At 40.5% G+C, this 13,724-nt stretch overlaps 1 protein-coding gene across 2 annotated transcripts in view; it reads right to left on the minus strand.

The window, feature by feature from the left end:
- Positions 1-548: 548 nt before the first annotated feature.
- Positions 549-13,724, minus strand: part of pamr1 (peptidase domain containing associated with muscle regeneration 1) — a 70,160-nt gene continuing 56,984 nt past the window's right edge. For both annotated transcript variants that reach the window (XM_034141270.1, XM_034141269.1), the window contains 10 exons: positions 9,547-9,764; positions 8,741-8,848; positions 6,078-6,248; positions 5,718-5,909; positions 4,625-5,485; positions 4,365-4,541; positions 3,638-3,704; positions 3,208-3,437; positions 1,627-1,985; positions 549-1,547 (listed from right to left, as the gene is read on the minus strand). In XM_034141270.1, the coding sequence (XP_033997161.1) occupies positions 969-1,547; positions 1,627-1,985; positions 3,208-3,437; positions 3,638-3,704; positions 4,365-4,541; positions 4,625-5,485; positions 5,718-5,909; positions 6,078-6,248; positions 8,741-8,848; positions 9,547-9,764 (2,962 nt within the window). In that variant the 3' untranslated portion in view covers positions 549-968. The remainder of the gene's footprint in view (positions 1,548-1,626; positions 1,986-3,207; positions 3,438-3,637; positions 3,705-4,364; positions 4,542-4,624; positions 5,486-5,717; positions 5,910-6,077; positions 6,249-8,740; positions 8,849-9,546; positions 9,765-13,724) is intronic.

A 13,724-nucleotide genomic window follows, 5' to 3' on the forward strand; every position in this document is an offset into this window, starting at 1 on the left:
ATAACATCTTTGTACCTTTAAACTGCCTGAATATGCAAGTCTCATTGGTATAGTTTGGAGTACTAAAATGTTTAAACCTTTATTTACTTGTGCAAAGTAAATGTAGTTAAAATTATTTTAACTATTTGGAAGGCATTGAAATAAAAACCAGTAAACCTACAACCAGAGTCCAGCTCCTCTACTCATTCTATTGGAGATAAAGTAATAGTGTATTCTTTATTGCCCCCTTTTGGAAGTCAATATATGCTGCAGCTCGTCTCAGACTCACTAGTGAATAATGGAGGAGGGTCAGAATGGAAGTCATTGATTTAATTTGAGCACAGAAAAGGGATTTGATCTGTGAATAACGTGCTCCGTTTATGGTTGTGAAAATGGTGCTTCTGTGACCTCGATTCATTTGCCTCACAGCACAAACACACTGTGTGCTTCATAGAGCAAATATAAGATTTGTCTTTCTCAATATAATGATACCAATCAGTCAGCAGAATATATTCCTTCTAGCAAACATACGGAGTTACACTATGATTAAATATAAGACACAGACAAGCTTTAACACACCCACATGTTTTAATTAAAATCGTCATCATTTTTCTGTCTTTTGATACAATATATACATCCCTTGCGTCATATGAATCGATAGAATAATCCAGTACATTACAACATATATATACATCCCATTGAGTACAATACAAAACATGTCAGCCAGAGGCGTATAATGTTTTTTTGGTCATTTTCAAGTCTGTAACCTCAGGCTGATTCCCAGCACATCTAATGTGTTAGCACCCCCTTCAGTTAGAGCACTGTTTTGTCAAGTGTTTCCAGTGCTTCTGCATTGAGAAAGAAAATGCCCTTGTGCAAGAAAAAAAAGATTAAAAAGCACTGAAAAACAGAAGAAAGATGTGTGAAAGAACTGTAAGATATGAAGCTGTTTTGAAGCATAGAGGGAACGACGTCATACAGTAAAATTTTCATTTCATATTGCTCTCTATCCAGTCTTTGAAGTTGGCTACACGTGTGTACACTGTGTAGAGGTCAGGATTACACTCCCCTTGGTCATAGCCAAAGCTCACTAGTCCCAGAAGTCTCCACAGCCCTTTGCCCCCCCCCTGCACCTGTGTGCTGAGAGAGGGATTCTGCCTGCTGCTGGCTGGGTTCTCAGAGAGGGCGGGGAGGACGAGGATTCCCCCTGTGTCAGAGGGACATATGTTAGAGGGTTCATAGTCAGGCTTCTGGCTGGCACAGAGCATATTGTCCGTGACGCCAACTGGCACGCCGTTACGAGCATACTGCTGCTCACAGGGCACAATATCGGCAAGGTGAACGAGCCCAACCCTTGCCTTCTCATCAGGACCTAAACTTGGGTCAGGCAGAGGAGACCAGCCAGTCACAAGCCCCTGCTCAGAGCTCGCCTCTTCCCCCTGGCTTTCTGAGAGGCACAGGGGCAGGACCTTTTCTCCGATTCTTGCTTTGTCCAGTAACTTGACAACAGCCATGTCAGAGTCGAGGATATTGGGGTCGTAGTTTGGATGAACAGCTATGGAGGCCACCTAAAGGGGAAATAAAGACTTAGGGTGCAAGTTTGATTGAAAAGGGTCCCCAAAATAAAAAAGATCTCCACAGGCTTACCCTCAGGTGTTGAAGACCTTTACTTTCACGGTGGTCGTCACGATACTGCTTCCCTACCACCACCTTGATTTTCGCAGCATCAAGAGGATACACTTTCCCCAGCTCTGTCACACAGTGCGCTGCGACCACCACCCTCTTTTGGTTGACCAGAGCCCCACTGCACACCAGCTGCCAGTCAGAGGGCTGACTGTAGCTGCCAGGTCCTGCTCCACCGTTCCCCTTCAGGGACCCTGCCTGGCCGCCTGCCTTGGTCACCTTGGTCTCAGCTCTGTTGGTGGAGCGGCGGTAGATGGCTGCCAGCCAAGGCCAGTGAGCCTCTGCCGGCCTCTCTGGGTCAAAGGTCAGATGCTTCCCACACACTGCCAAAGAGGAGGTGACAGGATGAGAGGACAGAGGGGAGGGTGAAGAATACAGGAAAAAATTACACAGAGACTGTGTCAACACTGTGGGACTGTCTTTGATTGATCTTTCCCTTCTGAGAGCCTTTTTTTGCACATAAAGTGATGTCTGAAAGATTGTGTGCCAACATGCAAAGCAGTAGCATAATTGGAGTGAAATACTCAACAGCCAGACTATCTTGTGAAATGTGAGAGCCTCTAACTCATGAAAGAAGCCTTAGACAATCTCTATATAGTGTTTTAACACAATTAGGCATCTGTCCAACCCTCCCCATTCCTACAATTATTAAAAAATATATTCTACAGGAGATTGAAATATCTTATTCCCATGAATAATAGTAAAGTAATACATAAATAGACTTAACATCTTTAGACATAGACTTTTTAGACTTCCAGGCAGATTCTTACAACTTTTACGTTCCACGATTTTGTGATCACCAGCACATGGAAAATGACCTTCAGGGTTCGTGGACCTTGTTGTGGATGTGTGCACACCAATTTATTTAAAGGCAAAAAGACCAAACACCTGTTTATGCTGTCCACAAAGAGAAGCCAGTTTAGTGATTTCAAATAGTGATTTAAGTGCCTGGCTCGTTGTTTTTCTTCAATTAACAAAATCAATAACTATTTTAAAGTCTGGTGTTGAAATGTTGAGTCCACCACTCTGTGTCGCAGCAACCATTGGTAGTGTGCATAGTTCTCTTTTGCATCACTATTATAGTGATGAGAAGGTACACTGTGAATGGATCTACCCTTATACAGAGCTGTCACAGCTTGTGTATTTACAAACTGAATATTTTGAAAGTTGAAACTGTTGTCTATGTACTTTAAGTTGTCAATTTTTAACTCTTGCTTCATCTATTTCATAGTGCAGCGGTACATTTCAGCTCATATCATCTTAGTAGCTTAGGGAAGTAAGTCTGAGGACTACAGCTAGCTGAAATTCCTAAAAGATGCTGTCAATGCGGTGTTCAATGTCTGCATTTCGAGGCAGTGATAATATTTCAGGAAAGTCTGTGTGCACACAGTAGACTTTAATAATATTTTTTCAATAGCTCAATGTCTCCCCGAGTGACCACATCATCATTTTCTATGCAATTATCATTGTTTAAAATGTGTGTCAGTGAGTTTGTTCTGTGAGAGGGTGGTGGTCCAACAACAAGCAGTCCTCTGCTGCCCTCACCTGGTGAACAGGACACATGACGCCCACTCCATTTCCCAGTCTTCAAGCACGTGCGGCGAGAACTTCCAGAGTGGTGGTAGAAAGCTGAGACACACTCGTACTCTATGTGCGAGTAAAGGTGGTGGAAGCCCTCGGGCAACTGGGATTGCACGGAGGGGGCTTTAGTGGGGTCGTCAGACTGGAACAGTGAGCTCAGCCCAGAAGAGTAGAGCTTGTGCACAGGTGTCTTTCTGAGGAGAGAAGAAGAGGCCAAGGGTATGTGGAGATACCCTTTGTTGAGTAAATGCTGTGTATGTAAATGTTGAGTAAATTGGGTATGAGTGCAGAAAGATGGCATTAGACCTGTTGATTTAGATTTCTAGTCACTTAATAGTGCATTATCTACAGTACTGTTTGTACATTATATAGCGTGATGCATTGGTAAACATACCTGGAGGTTGCCTGAGGAGGTAGAACTCTCTGTTTAACCAGCTCTGACACTTTGGGCTCCCGGCATGCTGCAAATAAACACACATACATCACACACACAATATAAACACCAAAGTCCCATTAACATCAGCTGTGATGTCACAGAGCTACTGTAACTAGGATATTGACTGGGATTTGTAAAGGGAAAACCGTGCCATGCTTTAACTGCATTCATGTGGTGTGGGTAAATAAAAAATAATAATACCCAACTGGAAATATCCTTTGGCTGCTGTATATCCTCCAACAGCATTACTTGCATTGTCCTCTATCCTTAGCTATTACATTTGTGAGGAAGTTGATTTAACCACTTACCTTTTGGCAAAGAGCTCATGAGATTCCAAACCATTTACTATTTAAATTACCATTTAAAACTTGATGGATCATTGTACTGCAAAAATCCCACTTGTATTTAATGTGAGCATTTTATTAAGCATTTCAGAACTTAATAGCCTTTATATCTACATGTTTGATGGCCTGATAAAAAGGAAGAAACTCATGACCTGTCATTTTCACTTCAACACCGAGTCTGCATTACCATTGAATGTGTCTTTGTGAATGATTTACTTTACATGGCAAACCTTATAAGAAAGTGTTTATTTAATAATTCAGTAACCTGTATGTAAAAATGCTGTATGCCTACAGAAACATCACCAGGAAATAGACCAAAGTAAATCAAAGAAAGCCATTACCTCTAACACAGAGCGATTGCTTGCCACTCCAGGTACCATCTGGTCCGCAGGTACGTCGAGCATCACCATTGAGAGCATAGGAGTGGTTACAGAAGAACTCCACTGTCTCAGACTCCATCCCTGGCACCAGCTGGTGGTAGCCGTGGTAGAGTCGAGGGAGAGGTGGGCAGCTTTTCTCTGCAGGACAAAAACTGACAGAAGTGAGGGTGGAGACTAACAGGAAGAGGGTGATGTTCCTTTTTTATTTTTATAAAGCTTACCAGGGAAGCTTTGGTTGACTTCCTTCTCCTTTTCTTTTTCTTTCTCCTCCCTCTCCAACTCTTCTTTTGTTTTCCCGGTGGAGAACCTCTCAGTCTTTTCCTCTTTAACTGTTGTTTTTTCATTTTGTTTTCCACTCTCCTCACCTCCGCCTCTGTACAGGGTGTACTGTGTAATGTTGATTCTAGTGGGAAGGATTTTCTTCCCCAGCTCTGGAGAATCGATGGTGTTATTTTTCTCCTGTGTGTCCTTTGTATCACGTATACCAGTGTTGTTCTTTGTGGTTTCCAGTTCAATGATCTCCACTCTGTTGTCACCCTCAGCTATGACATCATTAGGGCCGACTTTGTCCTGATCTGCTTTTCCATTTACCTGCTCCTCTTTTCTTTCCTTCTCTTGTTGCCCTTTGTCATTTTTCACAATTATTATTTCTGTGATATCTGTCTCCAAGTTTGTTTTCGGGTCACCTTCTTTTTTCTCAGGTGGCTTCCCTACCTCAGGTTCTTTATTTTCTACTGTGTTCAGGCTGTTGTCTGGGCTTTCACTATCCACTTTATCTTTGCTGCCTCCAGTGGGTGTCTCTACCCCAGTATGTGTTTCTTCCAGCTCTCCTTCATTCCCGCCCACAGACACAGTTTTCTCTGGAATGGTACCAGTGTATTTATCTTTGCTGTCGACTGCTGTTGTATTCTCATGCCCAGTGTTTATATCTCCCCCTCCAACACTTTCTTTTACTCCAGTTGTGTTCTCTTGGCCTTTCTCTGTAGTTTTGCTGATATCTTTGTCACTATCTGTTTCCTGGCCTTGCCCAGTGTCTTTCGTCTTGTCTGTGTCCTTTTCTGCTTCAGTGAGAGTGTTATTAACTGTGGATAGAGAACATACAAAATATCATTACTTAATTGTTTGTTAGCAGCTTATTGCAAATATCTTTGTACCCAGTTGGCTCGTCATGCAGAATGACTCATTTTGTGATCTATTAAAGACCGACCTTAACAAAATAAAGAAACAAACCTGCATGTACTTTGCAGTATTTGCACTGACTCATCCATCTTAACTCTAATCCTTATTATTTTTCGAAAACACTTTGGTTCCTACCTTGGGTGCAAACAGGAGGAGTGCCACTCCATGTGTTGTTGGGGAGGCAGGTTCTCTGGGAGCCCCCACTGAGTTCATAGGGCTGGTAGCACATGTACTGTAGAGCAATGAGGACATCATTAGGTCCGTAAACCAGGAAGTGGTCCCCATGTTTCGGCTTGGGTGGTAAAGTACAGACTCTTTCCACGGGCACTGGAGACAGGAAAGAAAAATCAGGTTTGTATAATCCGCAAAAGATATTTTTCCATAATCTGCATCGTCTCTAAGGCAGTACGTATGGCATCCAGACCCGATGCAAATGAAACACACATTTCCCAGATCTCTAATTTCAGCAGTATGGCAAAAATATAGATATCTTACCACACTGTGGGGCAGGAGCACTCCAGGTGCCGTCCCTCAGGCAGATGGCCGTACGGAAGCCCCGCAGCTCAAAGCCAGGGTCACAACGGAAAGTGATGCGAGTCCCCGAGTGATGAAACAGACCCTCTGTGGATCCATGGGTGGGCACTGGAGGCCTGCGACATCCCACCACTGAATGCAAATACAGGCATGCACATTTTATTCATGAACACGTCATATTTTCCAGTTTTTTTAACTGAATGCTGGATCATCCAAATTAAGGCTATGGGGATTTAGTCAGCTTTTCGAGCATACCTCAAACATGACTTTATTACTCCTCCCTGCTGTATCAGACCTTCAGTGAGTTCAACCATTTCTGGTGTTTTCAGGTCAGACAGGTAGCCTCTGCAACAAAACCTCAGCTTTCAGACAAATAACTCTGTTTCACAAAAGTCCAAAGATTTAAAAGCATAGTCTGCTACCTAAGAGGCTCATTAATGAGTAATTTCACCCGTTGTGGTAAAGTTCACAGCAAGACTTTTACACATGGCTTGTAAATGAAGAAAAACATAGCTTTAATCAAACTGTTTAATTTTCCAGTGTTGTAAAAGAGGATTTATGAAGTGGCGTAGTAGAGATTGGTAATGTGGTATTGGAATACTGTGTTAAATCCTACTGCAATAAAAGTATCAATGTCACAAATGGGGGAATTATTGTGTAATCTTTGCCTGTGTTGTTTCTTTAGGAACGTCATGTATTTTATGTCTATCACATTGTAAATGTTGTGGTCTGCACCACCCAACACAAAAACCCAAACACACATGTTAACACTGAGGTTTCAAACCATTGCAACACTACACACTGTGTGAGCAGGACATTCTTCTGTGTTGTTGACTTAAAGTTGGGTCCGATCCATGAAAACTGTGGTTTTAAATCTGCAAACCAAGGAACCCTCCCTATAATCTGGGAAGTGTTTGCCTTATGGCATTGTCAATCTAAGTCCCTTAGGGGATGGAAAAAGCTGTTTGCAAACCAAACGGCGAAACTAAACTATGGCTGACCTCCTTTGAATATGTGTTTACAAAGTTCAAGCATCCTAGGCTGCAATGTTGTAATGTACCTAAATGTGTCTTTTTTGTCCACAGACAAATTGAGATGAGTTCCCAGGGTGGAATGCTAACTTACTGAGCATCACGACACATACTGTAAGTTAATCATCATTCCTTTAGTTAATGCCTTGGAAACTATGTTGAACACTGCACTCCAAAACAAATTAAACTCAAGAATAGATTAAACTGTGCCAGAGAGAGTGAGAGAGGAAAATTAATGATATCCTATCTTGAGTTTCAACAATAATGTTTCAAGACTCTCTTATTAAGAAGGAGTTTTAGTTCAGGCTTACAACAGATGACAGGTTGATTATCATAGACATTATATATAGCTGATGTCAGGTCTGACTCCGGGGCAGATATATACAGTAGACTATATTTCCTTCACAAAATGTCAGACATTAGCTGTTTTCCACTCACGACCATTAAAATTAACAGCTGAGGATTTCTCCTGGGAATACAAATGAATGCACACTTTGTGGAATGAAACTCCTGGCTGTTTTGAAAGTGTCTCCTCCAGGGGAAAAACTGGCTCATGTTATAGAAGTACAATTGTTTTACCGTTCGTTTTATAGACTTGTATATAGCCCTGAAAATGACACCACAAAATATAAGGGAGTGGGTTCAGAGGTCTGTTTTTCCAGAACTTAAAGGAGGTGTGTTGGACATAAAAACAGAAGTTAGGGTCCAGACACCCATAAATAAAATACCTTTTAGGCAAACCACACCCTGATTGAGCAGTACCCGCCTGACAGATCGGAGCTCTGCCAGTTTGTTGTAAATGTCCACACAGATTTAAGTTGAAACGTCTATTTTTTTTGTTACCAAGGCCCCATTTTACAATGTTTCTACATCTAAGTGACGTATGGGGAGAACGATTTTTGCAACTGGTACAGTATTTAGCTTGAGATCTGCAACCAGCAGCCTCAAAACAGGTTGCAATGTTAATAACATACCAATAATTTATCTCCAATTAAAGTGCTTGTTGTTGCCACCAACGTCAGATTGAGGTGACTTCTTTATGGAAGACAACAGTGGAAAACTTTAGGGTGGCATATAATGTTGAAACCAAAATGGGAAGCTGAAACTACCACACACTAAAAAGCACAGCTCTTCAACTTTTTCCTGATTTTCAATTAATTATGTATGAGCATTTTCCCCTCTAACTTATTTTCTCAGTTGGTTTTCTTGCGAAACCTTATCCAGCTGTTCACAGCAGTATGAATCCTCATATTTCTTTGTTCAATGCTGCTCTATCCCATGCAAACATATTTCTTAGATGTTAACTATAGCTTGGACGGAGACTTCATGGACAGCGAAGGCAGTCTGATGAAGAGTGTCTGATTTCGGGTGAAAATGCCTAAGATAATTCTGGGATTTTGTCAGCGTCAATACAGTAATGTCTAACTCTAACAGATGCCTTGGGAGATGGAAAGATCAAGTCACGGCTACAGTATGAGACTTGTTTATTCTTGCATGGGATGAGAACCTTTCTTCCCTCATTTTTTATATAAATATTTTTCTTCAAGATGATCATGCTTTAGATTAGGTTTATGTTATGTTACACAGACTCACCATTTTCACACCTCTTGCCCGTGTAGCCAGCCAGACAGGCGCAGTGGTAAGTGTAGGAACTGTCCAGGATACAAGTCCCATCATGCAGGCAAGGAGAAGAGCTGCAGGCTGTAAACACACAAGTGGTAGACATTAGTATAGAAGAAGAAATGCTGTATTTATCAGCATTATAACTATAAAATATGTATTTCTAAAGGAATGGCAGCTTAAACTACATCAAGGGTTTTATATTAAAAGCTGCTATTAAAATGTCACTTTTATTTTCCATTTCTAAATGTGTGTGGGCAGTTGTACAGAGAAAGCCTCCGTTTACTTTTACTAGAACTGGCTGAGCTGCTGGTAACTTACGTTTCTGAGTTTTAAAGGTCGAGAGTGAGGACATTTCTGGAAAGTAAACACATTTTGGTCGGTCCTGACTTTCTCAACGGGCTGTTAGCAGTTTCAACACCCTGACGAAACGTTCAGGTGTCAGTCACGCACTGTTAAAGGCTTTATATTTTACATGAGACTGTGAGTGCCTTGGAAACTTTTCTCTTGTTTGCATCTGTTGTTACCCATTACTCACAAGAGCCTCTTTTGTTCATTGAGTCTGATTCAACAAATGACTTTTTATTCATCATCCATAAAGTAAGGACAGACTGTTGTCATAGGATTAAGACTTGATTTTAGGTGGGAGGTTGAAATACCCCTTAGGTTCTAGTCAGGATTTGGGCAAGGAACTACATAAGGTCCTCAAAAGTATAGACGTATATTATGACTGGTACATGAATAGAGAATGTAGTAAATTATACTGGTCTCTGACCTACCTGAGCTCTCCTGAAAAGTGGCAAAGAATCCATCAAAGTTCTTGTAACCATCAGACACAAAGAGTATGTGCAGACTGTTTCCAGAGCTGTGAACCGGGACAGGCCTGTTGTTCCCACAGAATCGAGCGATAACACGCGAGTTGATGCTGTCACCGTCTCTGACCTCCACGTAATCATAATGACAAGAATGGTGAAACTCCAGACTCATCATCATAAACCTGTTAGGGAAGAGGATGCATATAAAAAAACGTACATTTGCGAGATAAAATCCGAGTTTAGTTTGCTTCTAAAATAAAAATCCATAATTACAAAATATATTTAGTGTTACTCGACCTCAACACATGTATGGATTTCACGACATAAAGCAATTTTTGTTGTAATAGGTCCTGTTTTGTTTTATTTATTACCCCTGATTATGAGAGAACTTGTGTTCCCCGACAATGCAATACCAACTGGCACCATGGAAATGACACATTAATCACAGCTAATAAATGTGATAACAGTCGATAAAGGGGATATACCCCACTTTTAGAGAGTTTACTGCTCCTAATGGCATGTGAAACTAGTCTAATTTTAACCAGGTATCACAGCAGTTAAAAATGTCTGCTGATTTCTGTTATTTTTGTTTTTCTTAAATTGAACAAAGATGAGTTGGAGTTAAGTTGTTTGCAGTACTAAAGATGAAAGGAACAGAGTAGCCTGAGATCATGAATCAAACAGGTAAAGGCAAGTAAGACCACATTATAACAACAACTTTGTACTGTTATGATATGAGTCAGGATGACACATTTAAGATAAAGCACAGTAATTATTGACAATTGGCAGCAACAATTCAACAGTTAGAACATCATTATTTCTGTGGCTTTGGCGGGATTTAGAGACATCTTAAGATCTGCACACTTGTATTTTATAGATTGCTTAAACTATCTTTTAAAACTCATTATGTGCATAGTTTTAGTTATAAGTGCACTCCTAAACGATTGTTCATCTATGTACTCGACAATAAGTAGTGCTGATGACAGCAATCAGCTGATAAGCATCTCACTTTACTGAGATAAGCAGCTGTTAGATGTCTATACATTTTACATGCTAAACAAACATTATTGGTATTACAATTTCTGTCTCCAAAACAACTAGTATGACTGTTGATTATTGGTATTACAGTTGAAGGTTATGTGTTAATCTTCAAAAACATCTTAATATGCTTGAACACAGTTGAGGACATGCAGAGAGTGGATTGAGGGCCCGTTTAAATGTTAATTTAAGTGTGTATCATTGTAGTTTGGTAGATTTTTAAAAGACTTATATTTCATGAGCTGTTTGATTCAGTTGCAGTCAGAGTGTGACATTGAGATTACTGCCAGCTGGATTAGGAAAAACACAAAGGACTCTCCTTCCCCTTCTCTGTAATTTCAGATGTAATCTCCTTGGACTAACATCAGAACTGACGTGATCGACTGACAGATTTTACACAGTGCACTGGCATGCTCCCAAATCCTATAATTTGGCCTTTTATCACAGACCCTTCAGTCAGTGTAGCATAGACCAATAAGATATATGCTAAACGATAGCCTGCAGCAGCTCCCAACAATGAATGTCAGTTGTAATTTAGTTAATGTTGCTTGTGAACTGTGAGCCTAGGGTAAAGAAGTATAGAAAAACCCCTCCAGTTATTTTCCAGTCACAAATATACAACTTTCCATTAGTCGCTCTGGAGTCCAGCTGTTTCATTAAAATGTGTGTTTATGTCACAAAGGAAATAAGAAAATGACATTTAACACATTTCTAGACTGATGACGTTGTTAAAAGTTTTGCAATTCCTTATTATATAGTTGAACAAATACTTTAAATGTATTTTGTGCACACAGCAAACCATTTCCGTATGCTTGGCACATTGAGTCTGCATGCTGCATCTAACTGTATGGTGCTTTTGTTCTGCTAAAATACTGCACAAAAGCTCGAATGCTGTATGCGTAATGGAGAAAATGACAGAAATAGAAAGTTATCACATGACTGAAAAGTAATAACTCTCCTGAAAAAACCCTGGGGTGTTTTGCTTTCCAAAGCTTGCTGTAGGGTTGCCAGTCGTCCATGACTTACAGATTGGAGAAATATCTGAATGGACTGGAAATTTGACTTAAGCAGGTCAGTTATAATAACTATCACAGATGTGCAATGAGGATAACATAACGTGATGCTTTAATGCCAGATGAAGCTGGGGAAACTTCAACGTTATTAAAGGTTTGAAATATTTGTACTTTCATTTAAAACAGGCAGGTATTTATTTGTAAGCCTCTGTTATTATATCCACAACAGCTATTGTTAGTTCACTTGTTGCCTCATTAACCTAATGGCCTCCTCCTTGGCTTTATAGGGTTTGGATTAATTTGAAAGTTGTTCCAATCCAAACTGTTAACAGTAAAGTATGTGGTTTATTCTGAATACCCTGGGCAATGTGTCCGTCAAAAACACTCAGCTGTTGAATATTTGAATGTAATCTTGAACCACAGACCACCACAAACCACCACTCGGATTGAACTGAAAACCTCTGAGAAAATTGGATTGTCATGACATTTTTGTTCCTCAATTTAAATTAGTAAAAGTTATGTCTGGTTAAGTTTGCATGTCACCAACACATGTGTCCACATCGCCATGTCAGCACAAGAGAAAGGTCTGGCCGCACATATCATTCTGCTACAGACCACTTTACTGTCGTAAATGGGTCTCAGCTTATATCCAGTTGCAGAGTATGTGAATGACATCACCTGACACAAAGGGGTCTTGATTTCAGATTCAGTTGAAACTGCCTTTAGGGAAAAGTGCTTTGGCTTGATTGTATTTTTTTAGGAAAATCCAAATGTACTTGTGTACTCCTTTGCACAGGATGCAGCGACAGTGCCCTCGCAAAATGGCAACACGCAGAGACTAAAAGGGGAGGACAATGCAACGAGAAATAGGGAGCCAATGGCAGGTAAGCAAATGCCTTGTATATTATCGGTACCACTTTACAATAAGACTACCCTTATAAAGGGTTTACGAATAGTTTGTAATTCATTTATTAATTAGGTTGTGAACACTTTATAAATCATTAATAAGCACTGCTCCTAGTACTAGACTCCTGGATGGGTTAAATGCAGAGAACACATTTCACTGTGTGTGCTGTGTGCTCTGCATGTGTAACCATTAAAGAGGGTTTCATCCCTCCCAATTCTCTCTAAGACATGAGATAAACAGGGCAACTGTGACCGGTTGCTTGCCAAATAGTGAGCCCACATCTATCTGTACTGCTAAGCCTTATATTGGCTATCTAGCTTACCTCGTCTTCTTCATCAGCCAGCATCCTTGGTATCTGTTGTTCACTGGGTTGATTCTCCCCACACCCATCTTGATGTGTCTTGGCATCTCTTATGACCATTTATGAATGAGTTACTAACATTTATAACTGCCAAAAGGGAGCCTTATTGTAAAGTGTAAAACACATTCCCATTTATTAATGAGTTACAACCATTTATAATTGGTAAAAGGGAGCCTTATTGTATAGTGTGAAACACATCACCATCTATTGAAGAGTCACTAACATTTATAACTGAAAGGGCGCGTTGTTTTTAAGTCACATATATAGCTACCACTCGCTTACTACATGCTAACCCAAGCCTTAACATTCATTAACGTTAGCTGACTAAAAACATAAGCAACACATAAATAAAGTACTCGAATTTCACTTACCGCAAAACCGCATTCATGCACAGTCTGTTTTAACCGCAGAGCGAGTCACAATAGTCCGATATAAGCATGAAGAATAGTCCACAAGGCACCAGCACAACAAACACGGCCGAGTTCAAGTTATGTTCCCCGGACGATCTGAGCAGGCAGAGCCCCTGTAGCATCACGGAGCTGCTAGCAGAGCAGAAAGCTAACAGCAGCAGTCACTGGACAGACCTGTCACTCAATGTGACCACGCCCTAATTTATGCATAACATTAAGGCTTAATATAACTTAAACAAATTATAAACGGTTGTAACTCATTAATAAATGGTGATTTGTTTAACCTTTTACAAGGCTCCCTTTTGGCAGTTATAAATGTTAGTAACTCATAAATAAATGGCCCCAAAGAGATACCAAGAAACATCAAGATGGAAGGGGGGGAATCAACTCAGTGAACAACAAGGATGTTGGCT

The sequence above is a fragment of the Trematomus bernacchii genome, unplaced genomic scaffold (genome assembly GCF_902827165.1).
Source record: "Trematomus bernacchii unplaced genomic scaffold, fTreBer1.1, whole genome shotgun sequence".
NCBI lineage: Eukaryota > Metazoa > Chordata > Actinopteri > Perciformes > Nototheniidae > Trematomus > Trematomus bernacchii.